Genomic DNA, 14,400 nt, shown 5'->3' with positions numbered 1-14,400 from the left:
ACAGTATTTGTCTTTCTGTTTCTGTGATGTTTCACTTGGCATAACGTCATCTAGGTCCATCCGTGTTGTAGAAATGGCAGGGTTTTATTATTTTTTATGGCTGAATAATATTCTATTTTGTATATATACCATGGTTTTTTTTGTGCAGTCAGTGTCCACAAACACTTGAGATTGCTTTCATATCTTGACAATTGTGAAAAATGTTTCAGTGAACGTGGAGGTGCGGGTATTTCTTTGAGATAGTAAATTTATTGTATATGCAGAAATGAGATAGCTGAATTGTATAGTAGTACTATTAAATATTTTTTAAAAGAACCTACATACTGGTTTTCATAATGTCTCTAGAAAATTCCACGTCACCAAAAGTGTACAGCATCTTTTCTTTAATATATTGTTGTCAACGCTTGTTATAAATCTTCTTCTTGATATTAGCAATCCTAACAGGTATAAAGTAATATCTCACGATGAATTTAATTTGCATCTGCCAGATTGGTGACATTGAGCACCTTTCTATATATCTGTTGCCCAATTGTATGTTTTCATTAGTAAACATTTATTTAGTCCTTGGCTTATTTTTAAATCTTGTTATTATTACTATTATAGTTGTTGCCTTTTATTTGCATGAGTTTCTTATATATTTTTGATACTAACCACTTATCAGATGTGGTTTTCTTATTCTGTTTTTCCTTGGTTCTGCAGAAGTGTTTTAATTTGATCAGTTTAATTTGTTTATATTTGCTTTTATTGCTGTACTTTTGCTGTTGTATCCAAAAATTCACTTCAAGACCAATATTAAGGTTTCTTCATATGTTTTCTTTTAAGATTATTAAGAATTTATGTCATACATTAGAGTCCTTATTTTATATTTAGTCAGTTTTTAAATATAGTGTAAGAAAAGTGGTGTAATTTTATTATTTTACTTGTGGATATTCAGTTTTCCCAGCCCCAAGCATGGAAGAGACTGTACTTTCAGCATTCTCAGTGGTTCAGTGTCAAAGATAAGTTGATCTTACATGAGTGGATTTGTTTCTGGGCTCTCCATTCTGCTCCACTGATACCGGTGTGCATTTTTATGCACAGATCATCCTGTTTTTATTACACTAGTCTTCAAATGTAGTTTAAAATCAGAAAGTATCATGCCCCTAGCTTTGTTTTTAATCCTCAAAACTGCTTTGGCTATTCAATGTTTTTTGTAATTCCATATAAATTTTAACATTAAAATTCTGAAAAATTTTACTAGAATTTTAATAAGGTATTTATTGAATCTAAATTTTCCAATTTTTTAGACTAATTTCAGCAGGTACAAATCTTCTCTTGGGTCAGTTAGCTGATAGAATCTTTTTGTGTATGCAGTGGAGAGGGGTTATACGTGGGTCACATGGCTGCTGCTTGTTCTGTTGTGGAGTTTGCCTTTAGTGGGTTTGTTACCAGGAGCCTGGGTAGTTGTTAATCCTCTCTTATTTCTTGGCAGACTGAATTGCTTTCAGGACTTTGATCTGCAGGGCCAGCACTAGGGCAGTGTTCTGCAGTACAGTTGGTATACGGTGTGCCTGATGTGTGTTTTTTACTGAGTATGTGGCAGGATTTCCCCAAGTAACACTTTGAGTACCTAGGTTGGCAGAACTTGCCACAAACTGTGACTATCAGTGCCGAAACTAAGTCACTGAACTGTTTCAGAGAGCACAGTAAAGGCCGAAGTCTGCAGACCTACTGCTATAACCACAAATAGGCATCTTTCTCTGGGTCTGTGATGTGCAGAACCACTCCTAGGCTATGGCTGGAAGGAGCTGGAGATGGTTATGGAGTCACTACAGAATTTTAAGTCAAGTCAAAATAGGTGAACCATTTCTTGGTCTGTAGCCAAAGACCAAGGGTTTTCAAGTTTTTCACCTATATGAGGACCTGCCTTTTCAAAATGACTCCAGTCAATCTTTAGTTCTAGCAGGTCTTAAAACCCTCTCCCTGAAAAACAAAATTATTATAAAGGTCTCTTCTTTGAGAAGGGGTCTCACTATATCACCCAGGCTGGTCTCAAACTCCTGGCCAAAAATGCTGCTGCTTCTGCCTTAGCCTACAAAGTTGCTGGGATTACAGGTGTGAACCACCATGTCTGTCAACATAATGGACTCCATGTTGTATTTCTTATAAGACTGTTTTAGGGGTAATGAACACGCTTACCTTTGGTTCATATTAGAAAGTCTTTATTTTTGTCTTATGTTTTAAGTAAATTTCTCCCAGATTAAGTATCCTTGGTTGGTAGCAGATTTTTTTCATCACTTTGAAATTTAGGAAGTTTTAGTGAGTCCCTTTTTTCTTCAAATCACCTCTCTACCACTTTCCCTTGTATTCTTCTTCAAAGACTCCTTTCATGAATATATTGGTCTCCTTAATCGTATCGAATAAGTCACATATTCCATGTTGATGTTTTTCAACTTTTTTTATTTTATTTTTTTCATGACTTTATAAATAACATATCTTTAGTTTTCTGATTTTCGTTTTCTGATCATTAATTCTGTTGTGGCTTTACAAAATTTTTCAACAATTATTTTTCTGTTCCACAATTTCTTTTTTTAATATTTTTATTTTTTTATTATTATACTTTAAGTTCTAGGGTACATGTGCACAACGTGCAGATTTGTTACATATGTATACGTGTGCCATGTTGGTGTGCTGCACCCATTAACTCGTCATTTACATTAGGTATATCTCCTAATGCTATCCCTCCCCACAATAAGCCCCGGTGTGTGATGTTCCCCTTCCTGGGTCCAAGTGATCTCATTGTTCAGTTCCCACCTCTGAGTGAGAACATGCGGTGTTTGGTTTTCTGTTCTTGCGATAGTTTGTTGAGAATGATGGTGTCCAACTGCATCCATGTCCCTACAAAGGACACGAATTCCTCCTTTTTATGACTGCATCGTATTCCACAGTGTATATTTGCCACATTTTCTTAATCCACTCTGTCACTGATGGACATTTGGGTTGATTCCAAGTCTTTGCTATTGTGAATAATACTGCAATAAACATCCATGTGCATGTGTCTTTATAGCAGCATGATTTATAATCTTTTGGGTATATCCCCAGTAATGGGATGGCTGGGTCAAATGGTATTTCTAGTTCTAGATCATTGAGGAATCGCCACACTGTTTTCCACAATGGTTGAACTAGTTTACAGTCCCACCAACAGTGTAAAAGTGTTCCTATTTCTCCACATCCTCTCCAGCACCTGTTGTTTCCTGATTTTTTTAATGATCGCCATTCTAACTGCTGTGAGATGGTATCTCATTGTGGTTTTGATTTGCATTTCTCTGATGGCCAGTGATGATGAGCATTTTTTCATGTGACTGTTGGCTGTATGAATGTCTTCTTTTGAGAAGTGTCTGTTCATATCCTTTGCCCACTTTTTGATGGGGTTGTTTTGTTTTTTTCTTGTATATTTGTTTGAGTTCTTTGTAGGTTCTGGATATTAGCCCTTTGTCAGATGAGTAGATTGCAAAAATTTTCTCCCATTCTGTAGGTTGCCTGTTCACTCTAATGGTAGTTTCTTTTGCTGTGCAGAAGCTCTTTAATTTAATTAGATCCCATTTGTCAATTTTGGCTTTTGTTGCCGTTGCTTTTGGTGTTTTAGATATGAAGTTCTTGCCCATGCCTATGTCCTGAATGGTATTACCTAGGTTTTCTTCTGGAGTTTTTATGGTTTTAGGTCTAACATTTAAGTCTCTAATCCATCTTGAATTAATTTTCATATAAGGAGTAAGGAAAGGATCCAGTTTCAGCTTTCTACTTATGGCTAGCCAATTTTCCCAGCACCATTTATTAAATAGGGAATCCTTTCCCCATTTCTTGTTTTTGTCAGGTTTGTCAAAGATCAGATAGCTGTAGATGTGTGGTATTATTTCTGAGGGCTCTGTTGTGTTCCATTGGTCTATATCTCTGTTTTGGTACCAGCACCATGCTGTTTTGGTTACTGTAGCCTTGTAGTATAGTTTGAAGTCAGGTAGCATGATGCCTCCAGCTTTGTTCTTTTGGCTTAGGATTGTCTTGGCAATGTGGGGTTTTTTTTGGTTTCATATGAACTTTAAAGCAGTTTTTTCCAATTCTGTGAAGAAAGTCATTGGTAGCATAATGGGAATGGCATTGAATCTATAAATTACCTTGGGCAGTATGGCCATTTTCACAATATTGATTCTTCCTTTCCATGAGCATGGTATGTTCTTCCATTTGTTTGTGTCGTCTTTTATTTCTCTGAGCAGTGGTTTGTAGTTCTCCTTGAAGAGGTCCTTTGCATCCTGTGTAAGTTGGATTCCTAGGTATTTTATCCTCTTTGAAGCTATTGTGAATGGGAGTTCATTCATGATTTGGCTGTTTGTCTGTTACTGGTGTATAAGAATGCTTGTGATTTTTGCACATTGATTTTGTATCCTGAGACTGTGCTGAAGTTGCGAAGTTCTTTTAATTGTGATGTTAGGGTGTCAATTTTACATCTTTCCTGCTTTCTCTTGTGTGTATTTAGTGCTATAAATTTCCCTGTACACACTGCTTTACATGTGTCCCAGAGATTCTTATATGTTGTATCTTTGTTCTCATTGGTTTCAAAGAACATCTTTATTTCTGCCTTCATTTCGTTACGTACCCAGTAGTCATTCAGGAGCAGGTTGTTCAGTTTCCATATAGTTGAGCGGTTTTGATTGAGTTTCTTAGTCCTGAGTTCTAGTTTGATTGCACTGTGGTCTGAGAGACCGTTTGTTATAATTTCTGTTCTTTTACATTTACTGAGGAGTGCTTTACTTCCAACTATGTGGTCAATTTTGGAATAAGTGTGATGTAGTGCTGAGAAGAATGTATATGCTGTTGATTTGGGGTGGAGAGTTCTGTAGATGTCTATTAGGTCCATTTGGTGCAGAGGTGAGTTCAATTCCTGGATATCCTTGTTAACTTTCTGTCTCGTTAATCTGTCTAACGTTGACAGTGGGGTGTTAAAGTCTCCCATTATTATTGTATGGAAGTCTAAGTTTCTTTGTAAGTCTCTAAGGACCTGTTTTATGAATCTGGGTGCTCCTGTATTGGGTGCATATATATTTAGGATAGTTAGCTCTTCCTGATGAGTTGATCCTTTTACCATTATGTAATGGCTTTCTTTGTCTGTTTTGTTCTTTGATGGTTTAAAGTCTGTTTTATCAGAGACTAGGATTGCAACCCCTGCTTTTTTTTGTTCTCCATTTGCTTGGTAGATCTTCCTCCATCCCTTTATTTTGAGCCTATGTGTGTCTCTGCATGTGAGATGGGTCTCCTGAATACAGCAGACTGATAGGTCTTGACTCTTTATCCAGTTTGCCAGTCTGTGTCTTTTAATTGGAGCATTTAGCCCATTTACATTTAAGGTTAATGTTGTTATGTGTGAACTTGATCCTGTCATTATGATATTAACTGGTTATTTTGCTCGTTAGTTGGTGCAGTTTCTTGCTAGCATCGATGGACTTTACATTTTGGCATGTTTTTGCAATGGCTGGTACCGGTTGTTCCTTTCCATATTTAGTGCTTCCTTCAGGATCTCTTATAGGGCAGGCCTGGTGGTGATAAAATCTGTAAGCATTTGCTTGTATGTAAAGGATTTTATTTCTCCTTCACTTATGAAACTTAGTTTGGCTGGATATGAAATTCTGGGTTGAGAATTCTTTTCTTTAAGAATGTTGAATATTAGCCTCCACTCTCTTCTGGCTTGGAGAGTTTCTGCCGAGAGATCTGCTGTTAGTCTGATGGGCTTCCCTTTGTGGGTAACTCAACGTTTCTCTCTGGCTGCCCTTAACATTTTTTCCTTCATTTCAACTTTGGTGAATCTGACAATTATGTGCCTTGGAGTTGCTCTTCTCGAGGAGTATCTTTGTGGTGGTCTCTGTATTTCCTGAATTTGAATGTTGGCCTGCCTTACTAGGTTGGGGAAGTTCTCCTGGATGATGTCCTGCCGAGTGTTTTCCAACTTGGTTCCATTTTCGTCGTCACTTTCAGGCACCCCAATCAGACGTAGATTTGGTCTTTTCGGATAATCCCATATTTCTTGGAGGCTTTGTTCATTTCTTTTCACTCTTTTTTCTCTACACTTCTCTTCTCACTTCGTTTCATTCATTTGATGTTCAATCACTGATACTCTTTCTTCCAGTTGATCGAGTCAGTTACTGAAGCTTGTGCATTTGTCATGTAGTTCTCATGTCTTGGTTTTCATCTCTATCAGTTATTTTATGGTCTTCTCTGCATTGATTATTCTAGTTATACATTCATCCATTCTTTTTTCAAGGTTTTTCGTTTCTTTGCACTGGGTACGTAGTTCTTCCTTTAGCTCTGAGAAGTTTGATTGACTGAAGCCTTCTTCTCTCGACTCGTCAAAGTCATTCTCCATCCAGCTTTGTTCTGTTGCTGGCAATGAGCTGCGTTCCTTTGGAGGGGGAGATGCTCTCTGATTTTTTGAATTTCCAACTTTTCTGCCCTGCTTTTTCCCCATCTTTGTGGTTTTATCTGATGGTGGTGATGTACTGATGGGGTTTTGGTGTGGGTGTCCTTTCTGTTTGTTAGTTTTTTTTATAACAGTGAGGACCCTCAGCTGCAGGTCTGTTGGAGTTTGCCTGAGGTCCACTGCAGACCCTGTTTGCCTGGGTATCAGCAGCGGAGGCTGCAGAATGCTGAACAGCGAGTGTTGCTGTCTGATTCTTGCTCTGGAAGCTTCGTCTCAGGGGTGTACCTCACCGTGTGAGGTGTGAGGCATCGGTCTGCACCTAGCGGGGGATGTCTCCCAGTTTGGCTGCTCAGGGATCAGGATCTGTCCATTCTCAGATCTCAGCCTCCGTGCTGGGAGAACCACTGCTCTCTTCAAAGCTGTCAGACCGGGACATTTGCCTCTGCAGAGGTTTCTACAGCTTTTTGTTTAGCTATGCCCTGTCCCCAGAGGTGGAGTGTACAGAGGCAGGCAGGCCTTCTTGAGCTGCGGTGGGCTCCACTGAATTCAAGCTTCCAAGTGGCTTTGTTTACCTACTTAAGCCTCAGCAATGATGGGCGCCCCTCCCCCAGCCTCCCTGCCACCTTGCAGTTAGATCTCAGACTGTTGTGCTAGCAATGAGGGAGGCTCTGTGGGCATGGGACCTTCTGGGCCAGGTGTGAGATATAATCTCCTGGTGTGCCGTTTGCTAAGACCCTTGGTAAAGCGCAGTGCTAGGGTGGGAGTTACCTGATTTTTCAGGTGTTGTGTGTCTCAGTTTCCCTTGGCTAGGAAAAGGAATTCCTTTCCCCCTTGTGCTTCCCAGGTGAGGTAATGCCTTGCCTTGCTTCAGCTCTCACTGGTCGGGCTGTACCCACTGACCAGCTCCGACTGTCCGACACGCCCCTGTGAGATGAACCCGGTACCTCAGTTGAAAATGCAGAAATCATCCGTCTTCTGTGTCACTCACGCTGGGAGCTGGAGGCTGGAGCTGTTCCTGTTCGGCCATCTTGGTCACCCCATCCTGTTCTACAATTTCTACTGGGTTCTTTTTTTTGTCTGTGTTCTATTTTTGTTATTGAGTATACTTAGTATCATTATTTTGACATGTTGGTCAGATAATGCAAAGATCTTCTTTTTTTAAGGATTGAGTTTTGGATATTTATTTCTTCAAGTGGGGTATGTTTCCTGTTGTTTTTTTTATGTCGTGTGATCCTTTTATGAAATTTGGAAACTTAAAAACAGCCATCTAATCTAATATTTAAAGACTTGCTTAAAGAATGGCTATGGCAATGAGCCAGGCTATAGATTTTTTAGTGCTTCACAAACATGTTCTCAGTTATGTCTTTGGACTTTTGTGTGTAATTTCTAAGTTAAAGACATTTTTCCTCATTTTCTTTTCAGATTCTATAATCTTTTGCTTCCCTAGATGACTGTGGCATGGCAATTCCTCTAGTATTATAACAACATTCGCCTTTCTTCTAGCAGTTACAGACTAATTCTCATTATTCCATCATTTTCATATTAAGGGAGAGAGACTATTAATCAGAACTTCTTTAAAAAATTTATTTTATTTTATTTTTTTTTTGAGATGTAGTCTCGCTGTCGCCCAGGCTGGAGTGCAGTGGCCTGATCTCACCTCACTGCAAGCTCCACCTCCCAGATTCTCACCAGTAGTAGCTGGGACTACAGGTGCCCGCAACCACACCTAGCTCATTTTTTGTATTTTTAGTAGAGACAGGGTTTCACGTGTGAGCCAGAATGGTCTTGATCTCCTGACCTCGTGATCCACCTGCCTCAGCCTCCCACAGTGCTGGGATTACAGGTTTGAGCCACTGCGTCTGGCCTATTTATCAGAACTTTAAACAGATCCATTGTTTTAGATTTCTCCTGAGGATAATACTGGGAGTTGATTGTGTTTTACTTAGACCAATTGCTGTTGAAGGATAGAAAGGTTGCGTTGCAAAGTCTTTAAGCTAGACCTGGTTACCTTCTGCAGCATAGAAAATATTACTGGACTATGAAGCGAGTGGAAAGAATAGCCATACACTCAAATAGGTCTGAATGATTTAGCAGATAACACATGTGAAAGGTCCAAAGGTGAAGGAGAAACCCAGAGTTTAAAATGTGGATTGGGAGGCTGTTCTCTAATGGAATTGATTCTTGAAAAGCCTCTTACTGTCATAGAGGATAGTTTTTTGATGTATGCTTATTAAGCTTTTGAATTCTTTTAAGTCTTTTATCCATTTAATCTGCTGGTGCATTCACAGTGAGAGACAACTCCTTTTTATGCTGTAAGGATCTAAATAATCTAACTGTTCTTCTATTGCTTTGAGGGATCTGGAAAATTTGTGCAAATTTTTGAAGACCACTACTTTTTAAGCTGTTTTTAAAAATCTGTGTGTTATGTTAGATATCTGTGAGAGGAGTAGGGAGACATTGAGATTTGGTCAAGAGATTTGAGAGAGGCCCGGGACAGACGTCATATGTTTTCTGCTTTATAATTTCCAGTCCGTTGATCATACAGAAATTGAAAGTGAGAACTTTTATCAGAGCACAAAGCATCTGATTAAGTACAAGAAAATCTAAACATCTATTTCACTTCAAAAGTATATTTTTCTTAGTAGGAACTAAGCTTAGAAATTTAAATTCTGTATGACAGATGCCTCTACTGTGGAATAGTTGATTTTATCTACTCACTTCACAGAATTCCAAAAAACACTAATACCATAGGTTACTTAGAACACTCTCCAGCATCTAATAAATTCCAAATTGTTACCTATTTCTTAATAACTTATTTATAATTTACAAATAATTTATAATCTTCTTTACTATGAAGACTACTAGGGTTGTCATATATATGTTTTTCTTTCTGATTTGCTGTATAACAACTATGCCTGTAATTTCACAAGTTCTGAGGTAATGTGCTCAAATGTATATGTTACATAAAACGTGAACTAGATAATTAACAGGCACACCATATATTATAATCTTTGATTTATATTTGTAAGTTTACTGTGTACAAAAAGTTACTAGCATTTTCATCAACTTTTCTCAAACTTTGTCTATGTGATTATATAAATTTATTTCTAATTGTTTATTTCATACAATATTGTACTGTATTTATGTTGTTTATATTATTTAGTAATGTAATACTTTGCTTCCAGAGGTTGTCTTACCTTTACATTTTGTGCAAAAATAGCAGCTATACATTAATGACATAATAAGTATGTCCAGTATTATTTAAGTGCCTATTCATATTTTCTCATCAAAGCTTTTTATGAATGATTATAATGCATTTTCCATAAAATGTTATTGCTTTCACTGTATACTAGTGATTCAAACTTTATTGTCTTTAATAACAATGACATGAAATCAATCTAGTTGCCCATCACTGGTGGATTGGATAAAGAATATTTGGTACCTATACACAGTGAAATACTACACAGCCAAAAAAAATTATGTTCTTTGTAGCAACATTGATGCAGCTGAAAGCCATTATCTTAAGTAAATTAATGGAGAAAAACAGGAAGGCAAATACTGTATGTTCTTACTTATAAGTGAGAGCTAAATATTGAGTATACATGGATATAAAAAATGAAAACAGTAGACACTGGGAACCACTAGAGGAGGAAGGGAGGAAAGAAACAAGGCCTGAAAAGGTACCTATGGGGTACTGTGCTGTCCACCTGAGTAGTAGTAGCAGTATCCAAAACCTTAGCAATACATAATGTACCCATGTAACAAACCTAGACGTGTGGCCTCCGAACCTATAGGAAAAGTTGAAATTGAACAAAAATAGCAAAATATGTGCTCTTTATAAATGTGCAGTCACAGTTAAAATGCATGGCTATCTAGAATAATTATTTTTTAGTAGTACACTATGTTGATTCAATATTTTTTGGTTAATTTTTTTGTTAAATTTTGTTCCACTATTTTCTATCTTAGTGGCTCATGTTTTATAGTAGGCTATGTCACATTAATTAATTGTGGTTTTAGTTTTTATTTATGTATTAAAATTTTGTATGCCAATATTTCAACTCTGTACACATTAAACCAATGTTTGGACAAAAGTCAGATGTTAATCAGTCATACATATGTTGCCAATATAATTATTTCTGTGTTTGTTTGCCTGTGTAAATATTACCCCTATTTTATGACTTGTATATTTGCTTTTTTTTGTTGTTGTTGTTAGTAGTCAATGATTGTTTTATATTCTTAATTGTAAGAAATACAAGGGCCGAGCATGGTGGCTCACAGCTGTAATCCCTGCACTTCGGGAGGTGAAGGCAGGCAGATCACCTGAGGTCAGAAGTTCAAGACCAGCCTGGCCAACGTGGCAAAACCCCATCTGTAGTAAAAATATAAAATTAGCCAGGTGTAGTGGTGTGCGCCTATAATCCCAGCTCCTGCAGTGGCTGAGGCAGGAGAATCGCTTGACCCTGGGAGGCGGAGGTTGCAGTGAGCCGAGATGGCATCACTGCAGTCCAGCCTGGTCTTCAAGAGCAGAACTCTGTCTAAAACATAAAAGTTAAAAAAACAGTATTTTATACTCTTTAATATTTTCAATTACATAGTTCAGCTTTAAGTATATTGACATTTTTAGCAACATATCTTTAGAACATTTTATTTTGTAAAAGAAATATGCTATACACATGAATCCACCACTTATTTTTCCTGTTGTCTGACCCTTTACAAACATCATTCTATTTTCTATTTTTAAGAATGTAACTATTTTAGATATTCCATGTAAGTAGATTCATACAGTATTTGTGTGTGTGTAGCTGGCTTATTTAGCATGTTGTCTTCAAAATTTGTCTTTATAATAGGTATTAGAAGGTCTCCTGCTTTTTAAAAGCTGATTAATATTCCCTTTTTTGTATTTTAAATTATCCATTCATTTGGTAAGGAAAGTTTAAATTGCTTTTACTTATTTTCTGTTGTGTATAATGCTTCAATATGGTGTACAAATAACTCACTTGACCATATATTCAAGAGTTTATATCTGTGCTGCATTTTGTTTCATTACTTTGGTGTTCTACCTTTATACCAGTACCAAAGTGCTTTGATTACTGTAGGTTTGTTTTGCGTTTGGAAATTGTTAAGCATAATGCTTCCAATATTTTTCTTCTTTTTAAAGATTGTCAGGCTTTTCATGGTCCCTTGAGATCTTACGTAATTTTGTGGGTTTTTGTTTTTCTTTTCAGAAAAGTAAAATTAAAAATTGAAAAGGGTGTGTTGAACTGAACGTGTGTGCCACTTTCAGCAGCATGGACATCTTCACAATATTACGTCTTCCAAAAGTAATAAAAGTGTGTTAAAAGTGTGTTGCTGGCTGGGTGCAGTGGCTCATGTCTGTCATCCCAGCGCTTTGGGAGGCTGAGGTGGGCACATCATGAGGTCAGGAGATCAAGTCCATCCTGGTCAACATGGTGAAACCTTGTCTCTACTAAAATACAAAAAATTAGCTGGGCACGTGGTGGTGCATGCCTGTAGTCCCAGCTACTCGGGAGGGGAGGCTAAGGCAGGGGAATCACATGAACACAGGAGGCGGAGGTTGCAGTGAGCTGAGATTGTGCCATTGCACTCCAGCCTGGTGACAGAGCAGTACTCCATCTGGGCGGGTTGGGAGTTGGGGAAGAGAAAGTGTTGTTTTATTTTTATGTTTTTTGAATTTTTCAGCTTTTCTTCTGCTATTGATTTCTAGTTTCCTTCCATTTGGACCATAAATAATAGTCTGTAAAATTTCAATTAAAAAAAATTGTTAAGACTTCTTTTTTGATGTCACAGGTCATCCATCTAGAAAAATGTTTCATGAGATATTGAAAAGATGTGTATTCTGCTGTCTGTATACATTCGTTAGGTGTAATTATTTTATAGTGCATTCAAGTTTTTTGTTCCCTCATTGATATTCTGTCTTGCTCTATTTATTACTGAAAGTGGGATGTTGATGTATCCTTCCATTATTATATTGCTGTCTATTTTTGCTTCAGTTCCGTCAATGTTTGCTTTATGTGTTTGGAAAAACTGTCTTGTATTTATAGGTTCTCAGTGAATGAACCCTCTTACTATAATTGAATGTCCTACTTTGTCTCTTGTGAATTTTGACTTAAAGTAAATTATATGAAATATGACAGTTTTCAACTTAATAAATTGTTGCCTCTTCTCCTCTCATTTGGTTAACACTTGAATAAATTGTATTTTTCATCCTGCCATTTTCAGTCATTTTTTTTTATTAGATCTGAAATGAGCCTCTTGAAGACATATAGTTAGATCTTGATACAGATCTTGATATAATGATACAGTTAGGTGTTTTTTTTCTTTTCATTTTGAAGAATACTTTTGCTGGATAAGTTACTTGCTTGGACTTTTTTTTTTTTTCCAGTGCTTTAACTATGTCATCCTACTCCCTTCTTGCCTGAAAGATTTGTGTTCTTAAATTTACTCATAATCTGGCAGAAGCATGCATATAAATAACACATCTCTTTTTTCTTCCTGAATTCCAGATTCTCTTCTTGTCTGCGACTTTTAAATCATTGCTTATGTTGTGTCTTGTTAGAAATCTCTTTGTGTTAATCTTAGTTGAAATTTGCCGAGCTTCTTGATTTTCTTATATTTTTTACTAATGTTGAAGTGCATATTAGTCTTTTTTTGTAGTTCTACACAATTTTTTTTATCTTTCTGTGCTTTTTATCTTTTTGTTGGTTTCATTTTTGTTATTTCATTTTGTTTTTGTTTTTTTTTCCATTTTACTCATTGAGCATCATTGAGATGTAATTTTGATTTTCTAGGGTAATTTTTTTTTCTTTTAAAAAGTAGATCTAGACTTTAATTCAAATTGTTTCATGTAATTTTTACATCTCCTTTTTTAAATAAATGATTTCTGGATATTCATTTTTATCTTTGAGCCATATTATCTTGATATTTTGTATATGTTGTAATGGTAGGTTGCAATTTGTATGATAAAAAGCCACATGTCAAAATCTGTGTTAAGAGACTTTTGTCTGGGGGAATATGATACCAGTTTTTTAGGCTAGAGATTTTTGGAGTCTCTCAAGCCCGTTCTATGAATGTTTTCTCTGGGCTTGTGTGTTTTTTAGTTTAAAAAGATTCCCCATTTTTGTTTTGTTTTGTTTTGTTTATTTTGTTGTTGTTTTGTTTTGTTTTGTTTTGTTTTGAGTGTTACTCCTGTTGCCCAGACTAGAGTGCAATGTTATGAGCTTGGCTCATTGCAACTTCCACCTCCTGAGTTCAAGCGATTCTCCTTTCTTCTGCCTCAGCCTCCCAAGTAGCTGGAATTGTGGGCGCCTGCCACCACGCCCTACTTATTTTTGTATTTTTAGTTGAGACGAGGTTTCACCATGTTGGCCTGCCTGGTCTTGAACTTCTGACCTCAGGTGGTCTTCCTGCCTCAGCCTCCCAAAGTGCTGGGATTACAGGTGTGAGCCACCACTCCTGGCCATTCCCTGTGTTTCTTACTGAGATCCTGTAGTCACTTGCTATACCCATTGTCTGTCTATGATACTGAAGTCTTTCATCTCTTGTAACAGTCATTTACCTTTGGTCTCATCTGTCTGAAACTGTCAGTATATACCACCTTTCCTTTCAACACTGTCATGGAATATAGAAATTAGTCTTTGGTAAGGTCTCAATAAGCCAGAAGCATGGACACATGTGCCACTATTTTATTTATTTTTGGAGGGGGAAGACAGGAGTTTGGAGTCTACAGTTAGAGTCATCATAGGATGAAGAATGACTATGTTGGGTAAATATGAAATACTTTTATTACGCTTCTATGTGGTTCTTGGCATTTGCTCACTTGGCATGCTGCAAATGCTTACCTGGTTCTTAGACTTCTCGCAAAGGCATTTTGGTCAGTATATTTCTGGTAGGTTTATATGTCTGTAAGAATATAGAGCCTGTGGTATTTTATTGTC

General features: G+C 37.0%; 1 protein-coding gene across 4 annotated transcripts in view; it reads left to right on the top strand.

The window, feature by feature from the left end:
* The window catches only part of LOC103226025 (uncharacterized), a 48,259-nt gene that overhangs the window by 27,066 nt on the left and 6,793 nt on the right, over positions 1-14,400 (top strand). For 2 of the 4 annotated variants that reach the window (XM_007981243.3, XM_007981241.3), the window contains exon 3: positions 14,165-14,228. The exons of the other annotated variants lie outside the window; for them this stretch is intronic. In XM_007981243.3, the coding sequence (XP_007979434.2) occupies positions 14,216-14,228 (13 nt within the window). In that variant the 5' untranslated portion in view covers positions 14,165-14,215. The remainder of the gene's footprint in view (positions 1-14,164; positions 14,229-14,400) is intronic. 4 annotated transcript variants of the gene reach the window in all.

This window comes from Chlorocebus sabaeus, chromosome 21, assembly GCF_047675955.1.
Source record: "Chlorocebus sabaeus isolate Y175 chromosome 21, mChlSab1.0.hap1, whole genome shotgun sequence".
Classification (NCBI taxonomy): Eukaryota; Metazoa; Chordata; class Mammalia; order Primates; family Cercopithecidae; genus Chlorocebus; species Chlorocebus sabaeus.
This window is presented reverse-complemented; position numbering and strand designations above follow the sequence as displayed.